This window comes from Haliotis asinina, chromosome 13 (assembly GCF_037392515.1).
Source record: "Haliotis asinina isolate JCU_RB_2024 chromosome 13, JCU_Hal_asi_v2, whole genome shotgun sequence".
Lineage (NCBI taxonomy): Eukaryota > Metazoa > Mollusca > Gastropoda > Lepetellida > Haliotidae > Haliotis > Haliotis asinina.
Genome location: NC_090292.1, coordinates 42,306,288 through 42,324,681, shown reverse-complemented (window position 1 = coordinate 42,324,681; position 18,394 = coordinate 42,306,288). Strand labels below are relative to the sequence as shown.

The following is an 18,394-nucleotide window of genomic DNA, read 5'->3' as shown; positions in this document are numbered from 1 at the left end:
ACACAAAAGAGGTTTTCATCATAACCTTTGCTTAAGCATTCTTCCAGTAAATGTGCAGTTCAACACCTTTCCTCTATAAGAACACTGTTCCAATTCACAGAATCTAACTGTTAATATGAGACTACATTTACTGATTGGCAGGAAGAGTCGTGGAATGCAGTAGTTTATTCGGTGAAAGATTAGTACATATTATTTTTTGACATAAGTATCTTAAATGTATCAATTTAGTTCATCTGCTTTCATGGTGGAACATTAGATGGGTGATTATTATATTATATTTAATTTTTGTTTTCTCAGTTTAACATGCGTGTCTGCATTCGGAATTTACACTGTTTTACTTGCATCTTCCAGTGTACTGGTCGAGCTTTTGGATTCGAATGACATCAAGATCAAAGTGACTAGGTGCATTCAAATTTTCTACCAAAGCTTCCACTTTCTTCTGGTTCAGCGCAGTGAAGTGCATCATCTGAAATGGCGGCAGAAATTGACGGCATTACAAAACGTTCTGAGGTAAACCTTACACTATGGTCAACAAACAACAATCCTTGGACAATACTTAAATGATGTAAATCAAATTGAATTGATAATTACGACTTTTGTCAAACTTGTGAATGTGGAAATGATACTGGCAAAAGCAAAAGGGTATCAGATTAACACGTCAATGACATGGTAAGGCAACCGTATGCTATACTCACTTAATAAGTGCCCTTTGAGCATTATTTTTCTCTATCAAAGCATTTTGCTTAAATATTATACTTAATGCAGTCATTGAATGGTATTCTACAAAAAGTTCTCGATATAGTGTATATAGACAATACAAAAAGCCTACTAGAACAAGAAAGGATCTCTCTCTCTCTCTCTCTCTCTCTCTCTCTCTCTCTCTCTTAACAAGTGAAAAACAACGAAATTTAATAAGACTTCGGTGTGGACTTCTAAATTTAAAAGTTAACGAGGGAAGGCGGATAGGAATTGAATTAACACAGCGATTTTGTCAACTGTGTAACAATGGAATTAAAGATGAGTATCTTTTTTTCATGTATGTATCAACTCAAAGTAACTATTCACAAATTCCGACAGCTAAAGAATTCAAATCGTAGTCATGTATTAAATACTCCATGTACATAAGTTTGTCAAAGCTTAATCCTACGAGAACAGTATGTCTGAAATCTGTCACATATGTAAAATATCTATGTACATTGTGTGTAATTAATACCCGATATAATTGTACTTGGTGGATGTGGGCCAATGGCCTTCATAGAAATAAACTAGTTGACTAATACGGAAACTCTCCTACAAATGCTTCGAAACAATCACAGTGGAGACATTACACACATTAGATAAATAATAATAAACAATAAAATATTTTCGAGGGCTGATACAGACATGTACAGACTTACATTTCAGATAAACGGAATTTTGTTATCACAGTTTAATCACAACACTTTAACGTATTCAGCTTGGACAAAATACTTTACGTCGTTGTAGCATACGAGGTTCATTTTAGGAGATAAACATCTTGTGTTGGCCAATTTCCGGGTGTTATTCAGTATTTGAAGCACGGGAATGTTTCATTTGAAACCTCCGGCCGACGCCGTCGGTTCCAAATGCATTCCCGTGCTTCAAATACTCAATAACACCCGGAAATTGGCCAACACATGATGTTTATCGACATTGTAAACACAAAAGTATACCAAAGAACCTCGCATATTACAATATGACTACCTGTCAGTATTTATATGAAAGGAATATGACATGTTGATGAGTGATTGAGTATATGAGAAGAATTTTACTCCACTTTCATTTCATGGCTTCTAATCTCTACAAGCATTTTGTTTCGAATGCCTCCAAAACTTAGATTTGGGTTTCTAAATGATCACGATGTACCTGTTAAATACATTAGATAAATAACCTAATCGACGGGTATTGAATAATCACATAATATAAACAATTCATTGTAAAATTGATAACTTCCATTGCTCAAGGATACGAGAAACAATTATTTCATAGACGAGGAGATATAGAATTCATTACAAAAAGAAGTATTTAGCATGGTTTGACAATGAACATAACGTTGACTCAGCTTTGTCCGGTATTTGGAATCGATGTCGAGGGGAAGACAAAGGCGATGAGAAATTGAGAAACACAGAAACAAACCTTGAAACAGAAAAAGATGGATAAACTCTGTAGGGCTTACCTCAACTGGAACGTCTGCCAGAGTTCTGAAACATGCCGCCCGTTGACCTGCATTCAAGATACTGGTTTCTTTCTGAAACATCTCTTTCAGCATATCATCATACTGGGTTGTTGACAAACCTGGAATATATGAAAGATTTGAACGGAAATCATCTTTCAGGGACAGCGATGCAAATATATGCAAAATCCATGTAGATATGTCATTCCGACTACCTTATATGCCAACTTAGGGAGACCGAAACCTAATTTTCAGGCAACCGGTTATTGCATAAAACAGCACCACTTCCATAACTTTGGGGGGGTTATAGTTCATGTTGACATTGTCTTTAACATCATCAAACGAAAGTAATTTTTTGGTGTCTTTAAAATGCTACATTTACATCAGAAGCGACAGTCGCATATATATACAAGTATTTAAAAATACGCCTTAGGGAGACCAACCCAAAAAGGCAAATAAGTGCATTATTTGGGTATATATGTTTAATTCTGACCCAGTGAATTATTACAAGTGTTTTGATTTCTAATTTTTGTCAGGAAAACAAAACTGTAGGTTACTATTAAATGAAAACAAAAATTCGGACCGTGAAACGGCGGTCGTGTTGCCTCGAATCGAGACCGACCTACCGGCGCCACACTTGCTTTTCTGTGAATGTTTCAGTGAAAAAAATAAACCCGGGACACATCGTTGTCGTCATTTTCAAAGTAAGACACAATTACACAACAATGTACAGTTTGGTGTTTTTTCCTTGATACTTTAAATACCGTTTGTGCGGTGCTTCAATCGTTTCGGACTTTTGACGATGGCGGCCATTTAGCTGCCGCTGCTGTTTTCGAGGGAATCTTTGGTTGCTTGTGCTGTGTCGACCTTACCGAAGATTTTTCCAAGGTATGTGTTATCTGGTTGTTGTTTTCATTCAATTATTTAATGTGAGGGTTAGTGTGTTGTGACAACTGAAAGATAATAAGCGTGTCATTTACACCCGGACATTCCTGCAGTTGACACGGGAGCTCGGTTTCAGTTTTCGTTCACTGACATTTGAGGTTGTCATGTTTTCGGACACTGACAGATTACAAAGAAACGATAAAACAAATTGTATGCATATAGTAGTTAGTACGGTTTTAATACCCACACGTAGAGCTACCTTTGTCACAATTTGAAAATCAATATGATTTTCGATGTATTGAACATTGACGATTGAGGTCATCAGCAATCAGGTTGAGGAAACGTATCTGCCTATACAATGTTGGCACAGCGGGATATTATAGGTCGTCCTGCCTATTTTGCTATAGGCCAATCGGATTATAGTTGGACTTATGTCTAATAATTTCACAAACTATCAATTTCCGCCCAAACAATCACAGAGATGAAAAGTTAATGGGCCTCCTCAGTCTAAACAAACCCAATGTTTTTGGACAAAATTGAAATTGATATAATGTTCAAGAATGGATGTTTCATTAAGAACACAATTTTTCAAAGATTTTCCTTCTGCCAACTAAGACTGACTCTATATGTCATTGATTTTCAGTGAAAATTGTCAGAAATGTTATAGACTTATATTTAATTAGAAATTTCCGAACTCCATGTGATGAAAATTGTCAAAAAGGGTTTGAATGAAAACCTTAGGGCATCAAAACTTGAATCGTATCAATGTTAAAAATTTCAGTGTCAGTTATAACAAATGTTAAATATAAAATGTTTGTTGAACTTAATTCTGTGGGTCCTGTTATTTTCTCAGTAGGTCAGACAGACATCTGAAACTTACAGGACCCAATGTCATGTTACTTAGATGTACACCATCGTGAACACTGGTTGCATGGATTGATAGAAGCATCTAACTCATTTACATAATCACCCTATGCATACCATACATTACATCTCTGTCAGAAATATTTACAGAAAAATAAATACTGAAATGAGCTAAAGTAGCAAAAACCTTCTTTAAATAACTTTTCCTTCAGCAAAAAAAATGGGGCGATGGGGTAGCCTAGTGGTTAAAGTGTTTGCTCGTCACGGTGGAGACCCGGGTTTGATTCCCCACATGGGTACAATGTGATATTGCTGGAAAATTGCTAAAAGTGGAGTAGAACTAAACTCAGTCAATCAATTCAGCAAAAACCTTATCCAGTTTTGTAGTTGTTATTATTAAGACTTAAATACCCATCTCTTTTACACATTAGCTGTTGTAATCAACATTTGCCTAGTTCATTAAATGAAAATGCATGCAAACTTGAGATTTATGACAAACATTTTACTGACAAATATTAAACAGTAACTAATTTCATAGTTGGTATTGCATGATTGTTTTTCAGCTACTAAAATATTAATGTGAACAACTTTTCGCTGTAATTCAGACAAAATAAGCTTAAACTAAGCTTATTTATATTGTTGCACTTGCCATGTTGACAGGGTTGAGAACAGTGTTTGCCCATGACATGAAAATTTAGGAGTCAACTTGGCTTTCTAATATGAGAGGGAGTCATGGATATGTTTTGTGGAGTCAACTTCAGTATGGAACTTTCATCAAGACATCAATAGTGATTGATTAAATACAATAAATAAACAAAGTAAAGCAGGTCATGTAATTAATTAGCACTGAGCAGTTAAGTGGCAAACAATAAACAAAGTAATTTTAAACAAAGGCAAATTACAAGCTTAGATTGTCTGAACTTATGGTGCAGTAGCATTGCATCAACAGTGATGCAAGCTTTTAAATTCTCTGCGTATATATATATGAGATAGTTTGTGCATCAAATATGCATGTTTTCTGTGCAAGGTCAAACACTGGCTGAGACTGGAGTTGTAAAGTGATATGTGATTGAATGGGTTAAACACCTGGAGCTCTAATCACCTTATACAGACGCAACACTGAGGCCAGCCTGAACCTTAGTGATGTAAATATTCCCAAAAGGGAAACAATTTGCATGTACTTTTATCAAGTAAAATTTCTCCACCAAATTCATTTTGAAACCTATTATCAGCTTATTAAACTGTTGGCAGATATCCACAATGTCTAAACAAGGACCCTTTAAAAGAGCATCAACCATATTTTGGACATTGGCAGAAGCTGATGATAATTTGATAACAGTAAAACCCAAAGTGTCTCTGCATTGATAATAAATATCCTGCCACATCATTATGTATAAAAGTACACTACATCTTCAGAAAGGAAAGAACATAAATTGGTTTTTATTTCCATCTTTGAACAGTGCACGCTTAAAGGAATCATAAGTGTGGAAAATTATTTCATCCTAAAAGGCTGTAGGGTAGCCTAGTGGGTAAAGTTTCATCACTTGTCACAACAAAGACTCAGGTTTGATGCCCCAAATGGGCACAATGTGTGAAGCCTGTGTCTGGTGTCCATGCCATGATAATGCTAGAAATTTGCTTTAAGGATTGTAAAACTAAACCCACTCTCTCATCACAATACTTCATGGTTTACAACTTTTATTGATGAGAAATAATGTTCCAGCATTTTTGGTATGAATACACAATGCTGAATAGAAAGTGGTCAAATGTATCCTGTTATATTTGTAGTTACACTTTTTCTGTAAAGCACCTATGTAAGTACTTTTGTTAATAGACAGTCACATGATGTTTAGCTGCCGTAGAAATTGGCAGCTTTTTTGAGCTTATATGATTGTATGACCAACACCCATGGAACTGAAGGGCAGTTAGGAGGATTAGATGGTCAGAATTGCAAGTTGATGCATATCCCAGTTGTGTAGATTAATACACATGAAATCATTCCTTCATTATTTATGCACCATTACCACATAGCTTGAATATTAATGAGTGTATTGTTAAACAAAAACAACATGTGACTGACACTTATTTTTCCGCTTACAACAATCTGTCACTATTATTGCGTGATTATTGGACCAAGTCATGTCTATGTAGAATTTAATTCAAACATTTGCAGAATTGTATGATTTCTTATGGAAATATTTTACGAATCTATTTCTTAAGCAAAGTCACTGGCTCTGTTGTTCTGTTTGTAATGCCAAGTCATTTCTTTTTTTGTAGAATCAAGTCCATCAAGAACCCACACAATCCTGCACAGGTTGAAAGCCACAATTAATATATGCTCTACATGTGCAGTGTGTCAACCCCTGAAGAGTTTCTGTTCTTCAGTGCTTTTTGACCTTTGATCAGAAGAAATGGACCAACAAAGATCTGGATGTCAACCGATGGCTAAATCATCCCTGTGGTGGACCTTCCTCACAGAGCTGTTCAAGTTGTCCAGACCTGAGAGGGTAGCAGGGGTGTGTTCGGATGAGCTGTTCAAATAGGCCAAAAACTTTGTTACTCTTCATTTCTACTCAGGTGGCAGACATAAGAGAGAGTACAATATGAACAATGGGATAAGCAAGATAAAGGTACAATTTATCTTTAAGATTTAAAGGCCAATAATGTAAAGCTCTGACTGCATATATATGTATATATATGTGTGTGTATGGTTGTGAACCAGGATTAGAGAGAGCTGTTTTTGTACCACACAAGACAGTGCATGTAGTTAGGGAGACCTCACATTATACATCACTGTATTCCAGCATAAGGGCAGCCGGACTTTATATACAGTTGTAAGCCAACATTATAGAAACTAGAGAGCATATATTGTTGTAGACCAGCATCACAAAGACCAGACATTATCTATTCTTGAAAGCCAGCATTTGGAAGACCAAACAGTATATGTAGTTGTATACTAGCATTTGGGAATACAGACAGAATGTACAGTTGTATACCAGGATTAAGGAGTCCAGACAGAAAATATGGTTGAACATCGGCAATATGAAGACCAGACTGAATACATAATTGTATATCAGGGATGTTGAAACCAGGCAGTGTGTATAGTTGTATGCCAGCATTAGAGAGACCAGACTGCATACATAGCTGTATACAATAATTATCGAGACCACGCTATATATACAGTAGTATAGAAGCTGTAGAAAGACCAAACAGTATATACTTGTATACGAGCATTACTGAGTATAGACTGAATGTATAGTTGAATACAGGCAATATGGGGATCAGGTAGTCTGTATAGTTGTATACCAGCATTAGGACAGACTAGGCTATATATGCAGTTGTGTACCAGCATTAGGGAGACCAGACAGTGTATATAGTTCTATACCAGTGTATATAGTTGTATACCAGCATCAGACAGACTAGACTATAATGCAGATGTATACCAGCATTAGAGACACCAGACAGAATGTACAGTTGTATGCCAGCTTTAGGCAGATCAGACAGTATGTACAGTTGCATACGACTATTTTAGGGACCAGAAAGTATGTACCATTGTATACCAGCGTAAGAGAGACCAAACTGTATAGTTGTGTACCACAATTAGGGAGACCAGACTGTATATACAGTTGCATGCCAGTTTAAGGGAGACCAGAAAGTATGTATTGTTGTGTGCCAGCATTAGGGAGTTCTGACAGAATAAGTTGTTCAATACCAGCAAAATGAATCTGTGTTTAGTTGTATACCAGCAATATGGAGACAAGGCAGTATACTAGTATCTGGTTGTATACCAGCTTTAGGGAGTCAAGACAGTATGTACAGTTGTATGCCAGCATTAGGAAGTCCAGACAGAATATATTGTTGTATTCCAGCTTTAGAGAGACTAGACAGAATATATACTTGTATACCAGCATTAGGAAGTCCTGTTTGAATATATGTTTGTACACCAGCTTTACGGAAACCAGACAGAATATATAATGGTATACTATCTTTAGGGACACCAGGCTGAATATATAGCTGTATACCAGCATTAAGAAGTCCAGACAGAATATATGTTTGTATACCAGCTTTGGGGAGTCCAGACATACTGTATAGTTGTATACCAGCTTTAGGGAGACCAGACAGAATGTATGGTTGTATACCAACTTTATGGAGTCCAGAGAGAATATATAGTTGTATACTGACACTACAAAGTCCAAACAGAATATATGGTTGTATACCAGCTTTAGGGAGACCAGACAGACTATATGGTTGTTTAAAGGCTTTAGGGAGTCCAGACAGAATATATGGTTGTATACTGGCATCAGGAAGTCCAGAGAGAATATATAGTTGTATACCAGCAGTAGGAAATCCTGACAGAATATATGTTTGTATATCAGCTTTACGGAGTCCAGACAGAATGTATAGTTGTACACCAGCTTTAGGGAGACCAGACAGAATATATGGTTGTATACCATTTTTAGGGAGTCCAGACATATAGTTGTATACCAGCATTAGGAAGTCCAGACAGAATATATGTTTGTATACCGGCTTTGGGGAGTCCAGCTTTAGGGAGACCAGACAGAATATATGTTTGTATACCATCTTTAGGGAGTCCAGACATATAGTTGTATACCAGCATTAGGAAGTCCAGACAGAATATATGTTTGTATACCAGCTTTGGGGAGTCCAGACATACTGTATAGTTGTATACCAGCTTTAGGGAGACCAGACAGAATATATGGTTGTATACCAACTTTATGGAGTCCAGACATAATATATAGTTATATACCAGCATTAGGAAGTCCTGACAGAATATATGGTTGAATACCAGCTTTAGGGAGACCAAACAGAATGTATATTTGTATACCAGCTTTAGGGAGACCAGACAGACTATGTGGTTGGTTATAAGCTTTAGGGAGTCCAGACAGAATATATGGTTGTATACTGACATCAGGAAGTCCAGAGAGAATATATGGTTGTATACCAGCTGTGGGAAGTCCTGTCAAAATATATGTTTATATACCAGCTTCAGGGAGTCCAGAGTACTGTCCTCTATAGATACATTGGTCTAATCACTAGTTTTACATTCTACTCTGTGATATCCTAGTTAGTTTTACTGTCCTTTGTTGACGGGTTTTCACAATATATGTACTAATAATTCAGTAGTATTTATATAGTTAATCATTCTCGTCACGATATGGCTGCAATATTGCCGATGTGACGTTAAATTTTATCGCACTCACTCACTCATTTAGGGAGTCCAGACAGAACATATAGTTGTATACCAGCTTTTGGGAGACCAGACAGAAAATATAGTTGTATAGCAGCTTTAGGGAGTCCAGACAGAATGTTTAGTTGTATACCAGCATTATGGAAGACCAGACAGAATATATGGTTGTATACCAGCTTTGGGGAGTCCATACATAATGTATAGTTGTATAACAGCTTTAGGGAGTCAAGACAGTGTATATAGTTGTATACCAGCATTAGGGAGTCCTGACAGAATATATGTTTGTATACCAGCATTAGGGAGTCCAGACAGAATATGTGGTTGTATACCGACATTAGGAAGTCCAGACAGTGTATATAGTTCTATACCAGTATATATACTTGCATACCAGCATTAGACGGACTAGACTATATGTATGTAGTTTTATACCAGCATTATGGAGATCAAACAGTGCACAGTCATTCTTAGCCTTGGATGACCCCTCATGTTCTTAGACATACATTTTAATGTGGGAGACAGTTTGATAAGTCACTGCTGACTGGTATAAGAGAGACCAGACTCAATATATGCATGTCTACATATTATGTCTACATGCAGCTGCATGGCAACATGAGAGAGACCAGACAGTATGTGTAGTTGTAGACCAGCTTGCGAGAGACCAGGCTCTATATATAGGTGTATACCACCATTATAAAAAAGACCAGACTGCATTTATAGTTGTATACCAGCATAAGAGTGACCAGACTGTATACATGTATTTAGTTGTATGCCAGCACAGGACTCGATTTAGTGTTTTGTTACTTGCACTGGTGCAACCCAGTATTACAAGTTGCACCTCATTGTTAGTCTACCTTCCACCAGGGGCATGTCCATTTTTGAGTAGGTAAACTTCTGAGCAAAACATCTAAATAATTCAAAAGCATATTTCTTTCATTGCACATTGCAATGGAAGTAGTGCATGTGGAATTTGTCTGGTGCCACTAGGTTTTTATCGTAGGTTGAAACTGGTGCTGGAAGGATAACACATCTAACATCTAACCTTGCAGCATGAGAGAGATTAGACAGTATAAGTAGTGTACATTTGCTGTAGAAATAAATGTTCAGTCTATTAAAATAATATGCATGTTCTTTTGTGTATCCTTTTGTTTTCTCTTCGAGTTGGGTAAATACTTTCTTTTGAGCACTAGTTTAGTAAGACAGCAATGAGCAATCAACCTATTGTCAGCTAATTCCATGAAGGAAGGATGTTGTGTTTATGACACACTCCAGCGCAGCGATGACTTACCCTAACATCACTGCCACAGGCTAATTTGCATATCACGTGACCAGACTTTCTCTTGTTTGTAAACAAATGCACATATTCGTAAATAAGCTGAGACTGGCATAACGCCAGCATTTGGAGAGGTTTTCATATTATTTTACACTGTTAAGTAAACATTCTTCTACAACTCTGCCAATAACGTTTATAACAACACATATTTATATTTCAAACCGTCTGCATCGTTTTTTCTCCATAAGGCTTCCATGACAGCATGTGGAGCCAACTCATGTAACCCATGTAAACAAAGGATGCTGTGCAAATCGAAATAGTGTTACAGGCTTTAGGATATTTTCTCAGTGAAACTGAACCATTTTAACAACGATATTATAATTAGATGTGTAGACTCATAAAAAATATTTCCAGGCAGCCCCACTCAAAATGTACCGGCCACAGGCACTCTGGCAGGCCGTTATTTCGATCACTGCTTTCTTCCCATGGAAGATATCATTGGCCATGACAGTGCTTCAGTGTGGCCTGTTGTCCGGCCTAGGGGTCCTAGAGAGACAGGTGCTTGTTGTCAGCTCTCCTCCACCAGTATGCCCAAGAAGCATGTCCAGCCAAGAGAACCATAAACCACAGGACTTCAAGGTTGTTGAGTCTATGTTCTGTTCGAAAAGATGCTAAGATCTCCATTGAAGACTTTAATCTTCATTATTCATTTGGACCTTCAGTTTTAGAGTGTTTTGTCCCACTTAGTTGGGGCTCTTGTCTTTGGGTGCTCGTCACAGATGTTTTTTGTCCCCAGGGATTTTGTCTGCACCAAACACGGGCTACAACAAGGGAGTGGAAATAGTGATATCATGAGAAACTTAGGGTCCACACGGTTTCGAGAAAATCAACAAAACTTCATTGGTGCATACTGTTACATAATGATATTTTGTTACCCACATGGCATGAATTGATAAGTTGTATATGACAGTTTGTAAGGTAAATCCACCAGTAGAGACTAGGTTGCAGTGATCTTAACTGGGACAAATTTCATAGATAAATATCACAAAACATGGTCTGATCTTGTGGGCACCAAATTTAGATTCATATAATTATTTCTTTACTTGTACCACATATAGTGAAATTAGAAATAAGTGTCTTTCACATCCACAGATATGGTCTAGAAACTATATCCTCTTTAGTAACATATTTAAAGTAATATAGCGCAAAGGATCTGTTAAAACTGTTCATCAATTCATAACATAAACCAACCCATATACTTTAGCTGGTTTAATGACATTATGACTTCAAAATTTAGAATGTAAGAACTCTTTGCTTTATTTCCTCACTTGCTTACTCACTCACTCATTCACATGTTAAGAAAACTGCTGAACTGGCGAACATGTGTAAGTTGAGCACCGACCCGATGATTGACTCCTATACTCATTGTGAACGAAAGGGACAAAGTGTAGCAGGATGAGAGTCTTATAAATAAGTAAGGTGTGTGCAACTATGCGCAGAATCAATTTCATTCATCTGCTCTGCCAGATGAGTATGCCATGCACCCCGCACTTCTCATAAAACGTGCTCTGAGCAGGTCCAACTTATCCTTGTTTGCCAGTAATTTAGTATATTTCAACTTCTGTTGATCTCTTTGTGATCAAGTTCCAAGACATCATCTTGATTGATTATATATCACATTATCAACTCCATCTTATAATAATAGTCTGCTTATATGGTGCTCCAGGCACATTAGCTGCTCACTGGGCTATGTATATTACTATTCCTGGTCATTGGACTCATCGTACAATCCGATACTTTTTAAACTCTGTGGGGATCATACAGCCATGCTGCCTGTCCAGCGCAATGAACTAATCACTCATATTGCCAGCACTTCTTCAAAGGTAGAAATTTTGCAGTTGGGTGAATTGGGACAAGGATACTACACAAATTTGCCCACCTTGGGACCTGAACTTTGGTGCCTCCACTGTGGATCAAACCCAGGCTTTCGGGGTGATAGGCAGCCACCTTACCACTGCACTATTGTGCTCCACCGATGGCAGCCCAGAATCTGAGCACTTACTTGAAACATCAAAAGGTTGTTTGCCAAATTGCCCAAAATGAACACATAACTGACCTTGTATCCACCAACCTCATGTTGAGTATAGGGATCAGCATGTGACTTACACAGTCACATCCAGAAAGGTTGATTAATATTTGACACTTGTGAAGATCAAGGGTATAGAAAATATGTCTTCAGCAACTAATTTGGGCCAGTTAGGTGACTTGGTGTATGCATATCATTGTATCCTATTTATGTACATAAATGAACATGGTATCATTCACTGGATTCTCTGGTCCAGACTCAACTATTTTAACAGACTGGGATATGTCCAGCCACTTTTACACAGCCACATTAAATTGATTTTTAAACATATCTGGGTATTAATAAAGTTAATAAAGTTTTAAAGAAGAGAGTCAATTTCTGATACTAATAACAGAGTTACTGTTATCATAAAATATTACTGATATATCGAGAAAGCATTTTGTTAAATCTCTAAATGTGTATAAAATATGAAAACAATTATCACTCAGTCATATCAAAACTAAGTTCAAGATATGATGAAAAGATTCATACCTATCCAAAAACACATGCCAGACGTTGACATTCAGGTAGAGATGTATTTGAATGAATTTTTTAAAATCTTCAAGTCTGACCATTTCTGAGATCTAGTATCAAGATATCCTATGTGCATTCTTAAAATACTTTCTGTAAAATTACTAAAAATATATGTAAATCCTTCTGAACTGCGAAAGGGAGAATTATGCCTGTAGTGGCCGTTCCTACAGTGGCCTCCGAGTTTACACGCCTTGTTTGTTATTTTGTCTCTCTTCGCGTTGACAGTGAGCGTCAGGAGTATCTTGAGTGTTGCGAGAGACAAACCAAGACTCGCACCGGTGCTAATCCGAACGACACAAGTCATTGTTACAACTGATAAGTGAAAATTTGGTAAGCAAAAATACTAGAGAGGTCATGTTGCCTGCGGCAAGTGTGTGTTCGGTGATGTTGAGAGAGAAGCCTGACAGTAGACACCAGTAGCCAGTAGGGATACTCAAACTTTGAACCCATCAATGAAACAGTGGATTTTACCAGGTTCAGTCATCCTTTTCCTGTTGCCTACAACCATTTGGACAACGATGCGTAATTATACACACCTCACTGACAATCACACTGAAAACTTCATAGAGCCGATCACAGGTGCGCACCTAAATGCTATTGAAGTGGGTTTTTTTTAAATAATAATAATTAAAAATAATTAAAGCCACGGTATTCCTCAAAATTAAAGCTGAAAGCATAAAAATGACCGGTACATGTATTTCCGTAATGTTGTGCACAACACTGCACACAGGCCTCACAAAACCATAACACTATGAGGCAAGCGCGACCTCTGTAATGCAGTTGTGCAACAGTATTGCAACGCCACAGTTAAGCATATGGAGAGGTCGTGATTGCAACAATATTTTGAAACAGAAAGTTACAAAATATGTCTGAAAACTCCCTTTGACGTCACCGTGGCTGGGCGTGCTTTCCTCCAGTCCGGCCAGTATCCATGGGCAAACAGGGCAGTGGTGTTGCATCTAAAGGCTGCTTACAACATACATGAAACATATGGAAAACGATTCATAGTTGTGACAATATTCTATTAGTGTTTCTTTTTATATGCGTAAAATTGTTCATAAATAATTACTGACACATTTGAACATATTTTAATTCTAGGGAAAGAAAACTGATTGGCAAACAAGGTCAGTGGACTTAGGTAAATGTTACTCCCTAATTTCTGACTCCCTTTTTTATATAACGTACGCAAAATGCAGTAGGAAACGGTAATATTTCATTATACAGCTTGTGTTAGTTATCTGAAACGCACCTTCATGTAAAGCATTTATAATTAGCGATTTCATAAGGTAGGCGGTCGCGTGACCTCATACTGCCGTCGCTACATCAACACAGAAACACAAGTTTAGCAAATAAACCAATCCACGAAGTCAAATCTGGATTTGGATGGCAAACTTGACGCAGATAATATCACGTACATACATACAACCTTTTCAATCGGAAAGTATTTGTAGCGGCCGACAGGAATACTGACGATTCCGGTCGAATCCCTTTTCGCCTGTAGATATCATGTAGGTAAATTTAGGGAGTGGAAAATGCACTCCTACTGAGAGAATGTAGCAGCTAGTAAGGCCAGTTTCACAATGTGCGAGATTCATCTCTTACATATTGTGACCTTTAATGAAATAGCAATGGCCCATAAAACAAAGAACAGAACAGCAGAGTAAACTACACTAAAATGGCAAACTATTGATTATATTATGGCGGAAAATAGTTGGCCGAATGAGTTTAATATTTGTATGATTTGTTTTCGAAATACGCGAAGATTTTTCATATCTTTCTACCTGTGAAGACTAAAGAGTGATTTAAAGTGTGAAGATGAAAAATCCAAATATCAAAGTCAAAGAACGAATATTTTTTTCCTTTTTTTGTTTTTACCATTACGTATCAAAGACTTGTGGTAAGTCTTACGCGGAACACCAAATTCATTCTTAAAAAGTCGCCAAAAAATCGTCTGCTTCTCTCTCGCACGCCAACAAAACCACACTAAGATAACGTAATTCTGTTGCCAGAGGACTGACAGCGAGCCGCGGTGACGTCATGTTAGGTAAGATTTTGCATATATATAAAATGTGTAACAAGGTCGTCAGTTTGCTGATTTCTCGACATGCCGGTGCGTTGACGTCAATGTGCTCCCAGGCGACCCCTCAGTTCTTGCTAAATTTATGTTGTTTGTGAGTCTACGAAGCGAGCGTTGTGGAAGCCTGCAGGATTTAATCGGGTGGCTCGACACCTACCTCGCTTCCAAGATGGAGGATGATATTTGCATTTTTTTTCATAGAGTTCAAAACCTCAAAACGTATTGCTAGTTGTAGTAAATGACTGATAACCAAAAGAATTTAGCCTGTCACAACTTGTGACATAACGACTTCTTTGTCGGAAGCGAGATTGTGATCGAAGTGACCAAAATATTTAAGTGCAGTTTTATATTGACACCCACATCGCTTCCAAGGGTGAAATTGTTATGTTAGAAGCAATGTCATGCAAAACCCTATTGTTCACCAACAAATACATATTTTACTACCAGAAGAAAGTAGTTTTGATTTTGTAACTCGGTGTAAACAATCCTCAACAGCAATTTGATTATGGTTTGATTTCTTCAGGTTTGCAGATCAAAACTACTTAGTCAGTTTTAAATATATTTTTGAATCATGACCAAAAGGACTTTGCAAAACGATATATAACCATTGTGACAGCAAGTGATTTTAGACGGAATCGTCTATGAAAACAAGTTATATATCGGAAAATAAGCGACGCAGGTATAAGATTAAATGGCAGTAGGTTGTGAAAAATAAAGCTCTCATATTTCAAAACAATTGTCACGACTGCAGATTTAGACAAACATATAAACCTATAAACAGGATCATCTATCCCCGGAAATGTAAATGAATACTACAACAACCCACAAAGGTATATATACCTCACATTACGTCACGGATGCGCGTCCCTCAGATGAAAAATTCGTTCGCGTGAGAAAATTGAGCACTGTTGTCAAAAAGGTCGATTTAAGGTAACTACATGTCGAGATGAGTAGCTTTACTGACGGGGTTTCATTTATAATGATGTCAAGAAATTATTTATGTTTATAAATAGAATATGTTTGAGTAGCATTTATAATGAAATGAGCAGGAAAATGCAATGGGAAACTGTAAAGTCATACATAACTTAAACCAATATTGTCAAAAGTTTCAACTTCAGCTGCGAAAACCTTCATAATAGATAATATATACAATAGAACAGATTAACGATATCTGAAATGAATTGTTTGTAAATGGTTTAGGCACAACCTTTAACATCACTAGAGTTTTAACATCACCAGAAAGTTGACACAAGTTATTCACCAAAAGACATATACAATGGGGTACCTTTATTTACAGATAGTAATTTTCTCACAAAACATTTTTTTACATTTTTAATTTCCCCCAAATGCCCAATTCATATCCCCAAATTTCACAACCGTACAACCAGATTGGTTTCACCATTGAATCAAAGATATTTATTTCACATTGTATTGAGAAATGTAACATTCGTCTTCTGCATAATACAAAATACATGGATTTAGTAGCTTTTTGACAGACGTTTGAATTGGGATCTCTTATTTATAAATGAGATGTCAAACTAATGGTATTAAACCCGCTAGAGTAAAGAGTACACGTACGTGCAGTCTGCTTATGTTACATATAGTCGTGCCTTTCAATTTACACAGCGCGTGATCCCAACAAACATGGTCTGAACTTTGCTAAATGTATTTATGGGTTATTATAAATTGAACTTGACGCTTATGGTGAAATTTGAAACAGACGTAAAACAGTATTTGTGCACTGGCCGCAATTCATTAATGCATCATGTTAAAATACCACAGGCTTAGATGAAGTAAGTTGATGAGTGAGTGAGTGATTTCATAATTTTTCTGTTTTCCTACCCCTCTTGTGTGGAGATATTTATCCTTATCCTGGACCTAAATACCATTAAGGCTTGAACATCACAAATTTAATGGTTCGTCGTGTTATGGACAAATTAGGCATTTTAAGTGCAGAAATTACATCATCTGGTGTATTCTGTTTGACTGAAACGTGGCTATGAGAAGACATTCGAAGTGAGAAAATTCAGATCCCTGGTTTCCAGTTACCGTTTCGAAAAGACAGAACACGTGCTGGAGGCGTTACGGTTCATGCTAACAACACAGTTATGCGCTAAACTGATGAAGCATTTCCAACTTGCCGATTTGTAATACATGGATGCCCACTGAACCTGCAAAAATTTAATTGGTAATTTTTTGTTGTCATGACAAACGTGTCTACTATTGGAACTTAATTGATGAGTAATAGGTAGTGCAGTTGACCTTGACATGTTTACAGTAGTTACTGGCGATTTCACTCCAGATGTTCTATGTAAAACCAGTCAAAAGATCGAACATGGACAAATTATGTACGGCTTGAACTAAATTACAGAGCCCACAAGAACTACCTCCTGTTCTGTACCTTTGCTCGATCTGGTGTTCATATTGCATACAGACAACGCAAGACTTTCAGGTGTACGCTCCATAGAACCATAGTGTAGATCATTACACTTTATTTGTTAATACCATTGAAATGGGTCCCTAAAACCACACCTTTAAGGTGCCAATACAACATTACTCTCTGACGAATGTAGATGGCATAAATCACGACATTAATGGCATAGACGCTGACAATTTGTTTTCATCTGAAGATATTAGTACACTCACTGAAGATTTTACTAGTAAAATTAAAGATATTCTCGATAATAATATACAGAATAGGACTGTCACCGTCACGAAAAAATATTCACTGTGGTTAAATAATGTTATTTGTTCTGTTGTTGAAAAAAAGTCGAAATATCATTCCTTAATTTATTAAAAAATCGAAATAGACTTGCAAACTGGGATAAATTTAAAATATGCAGGAACAAACTAATATCATCAGTCAGAAACGTCAGAAGACATTGTGGATTGAAAATAATTAAAATAATAAATATTCCAAACGGTACTACAATGTGGTGGTGTCTAGTCAAGACGCGCGCAGTGGGCGAACTGGGGGCGCATTGGGCGAGCTGGCTAAAGCGCTAAGCTAGTGATCCAGCGAGGTTGAGTTGTCAGGATCGAGCCCACCTGTGACCGGCTGTAAAAGCCTTGGAGTCAATATTGTGTGCAGACTCTTTCAGTGTTGTCACAACCCCTAGTGTACAGTACACAACACTGTGCACGTAAAAGAACCCACGAATTCATTGGTATATGACCAGATTGTGGCCACAAAAATACCTGCAAACATCTAGTTGCAGGTACAACAAGGTGCAGTGAAT

The 18,394-nt window shown here is 37.2% G+C and overlaps 1 protein-coding gene across 2 annotated transcripts in view; it reads right to left on the bottom strand.

Annotated features, from left to right (window-relative positions):
• Nucleotides 1–301: 301 nt before the first annotated feature.
• Nucleotides 302–18,394, bottom strand: part of LOC137260122 (uncharacterized) — a 33,216-nt gene continuing 15,123 nt past the window's right edge. For both annotated transcript variants that reach the window (XM_067797824.1, XM_067797823.1), the window contains exons 5-6: nucleotides 2,195–2,313; nucleotides 302–466 (exon numbers count right to left, since the gene is read on the bottom strand). In XM_067797824.1, coding sequence (XP_067653925.1) covers nucleotides 335–466; nucleotides 2,195–2,313 — 251 coding nt within the window. In that variant the 3' untranslated portion in view covers nucleotides 302–334. The remainder of the gene's footprint in view (nucleotides 467–2,194; nucleotides 2,314–18,394) is intronic.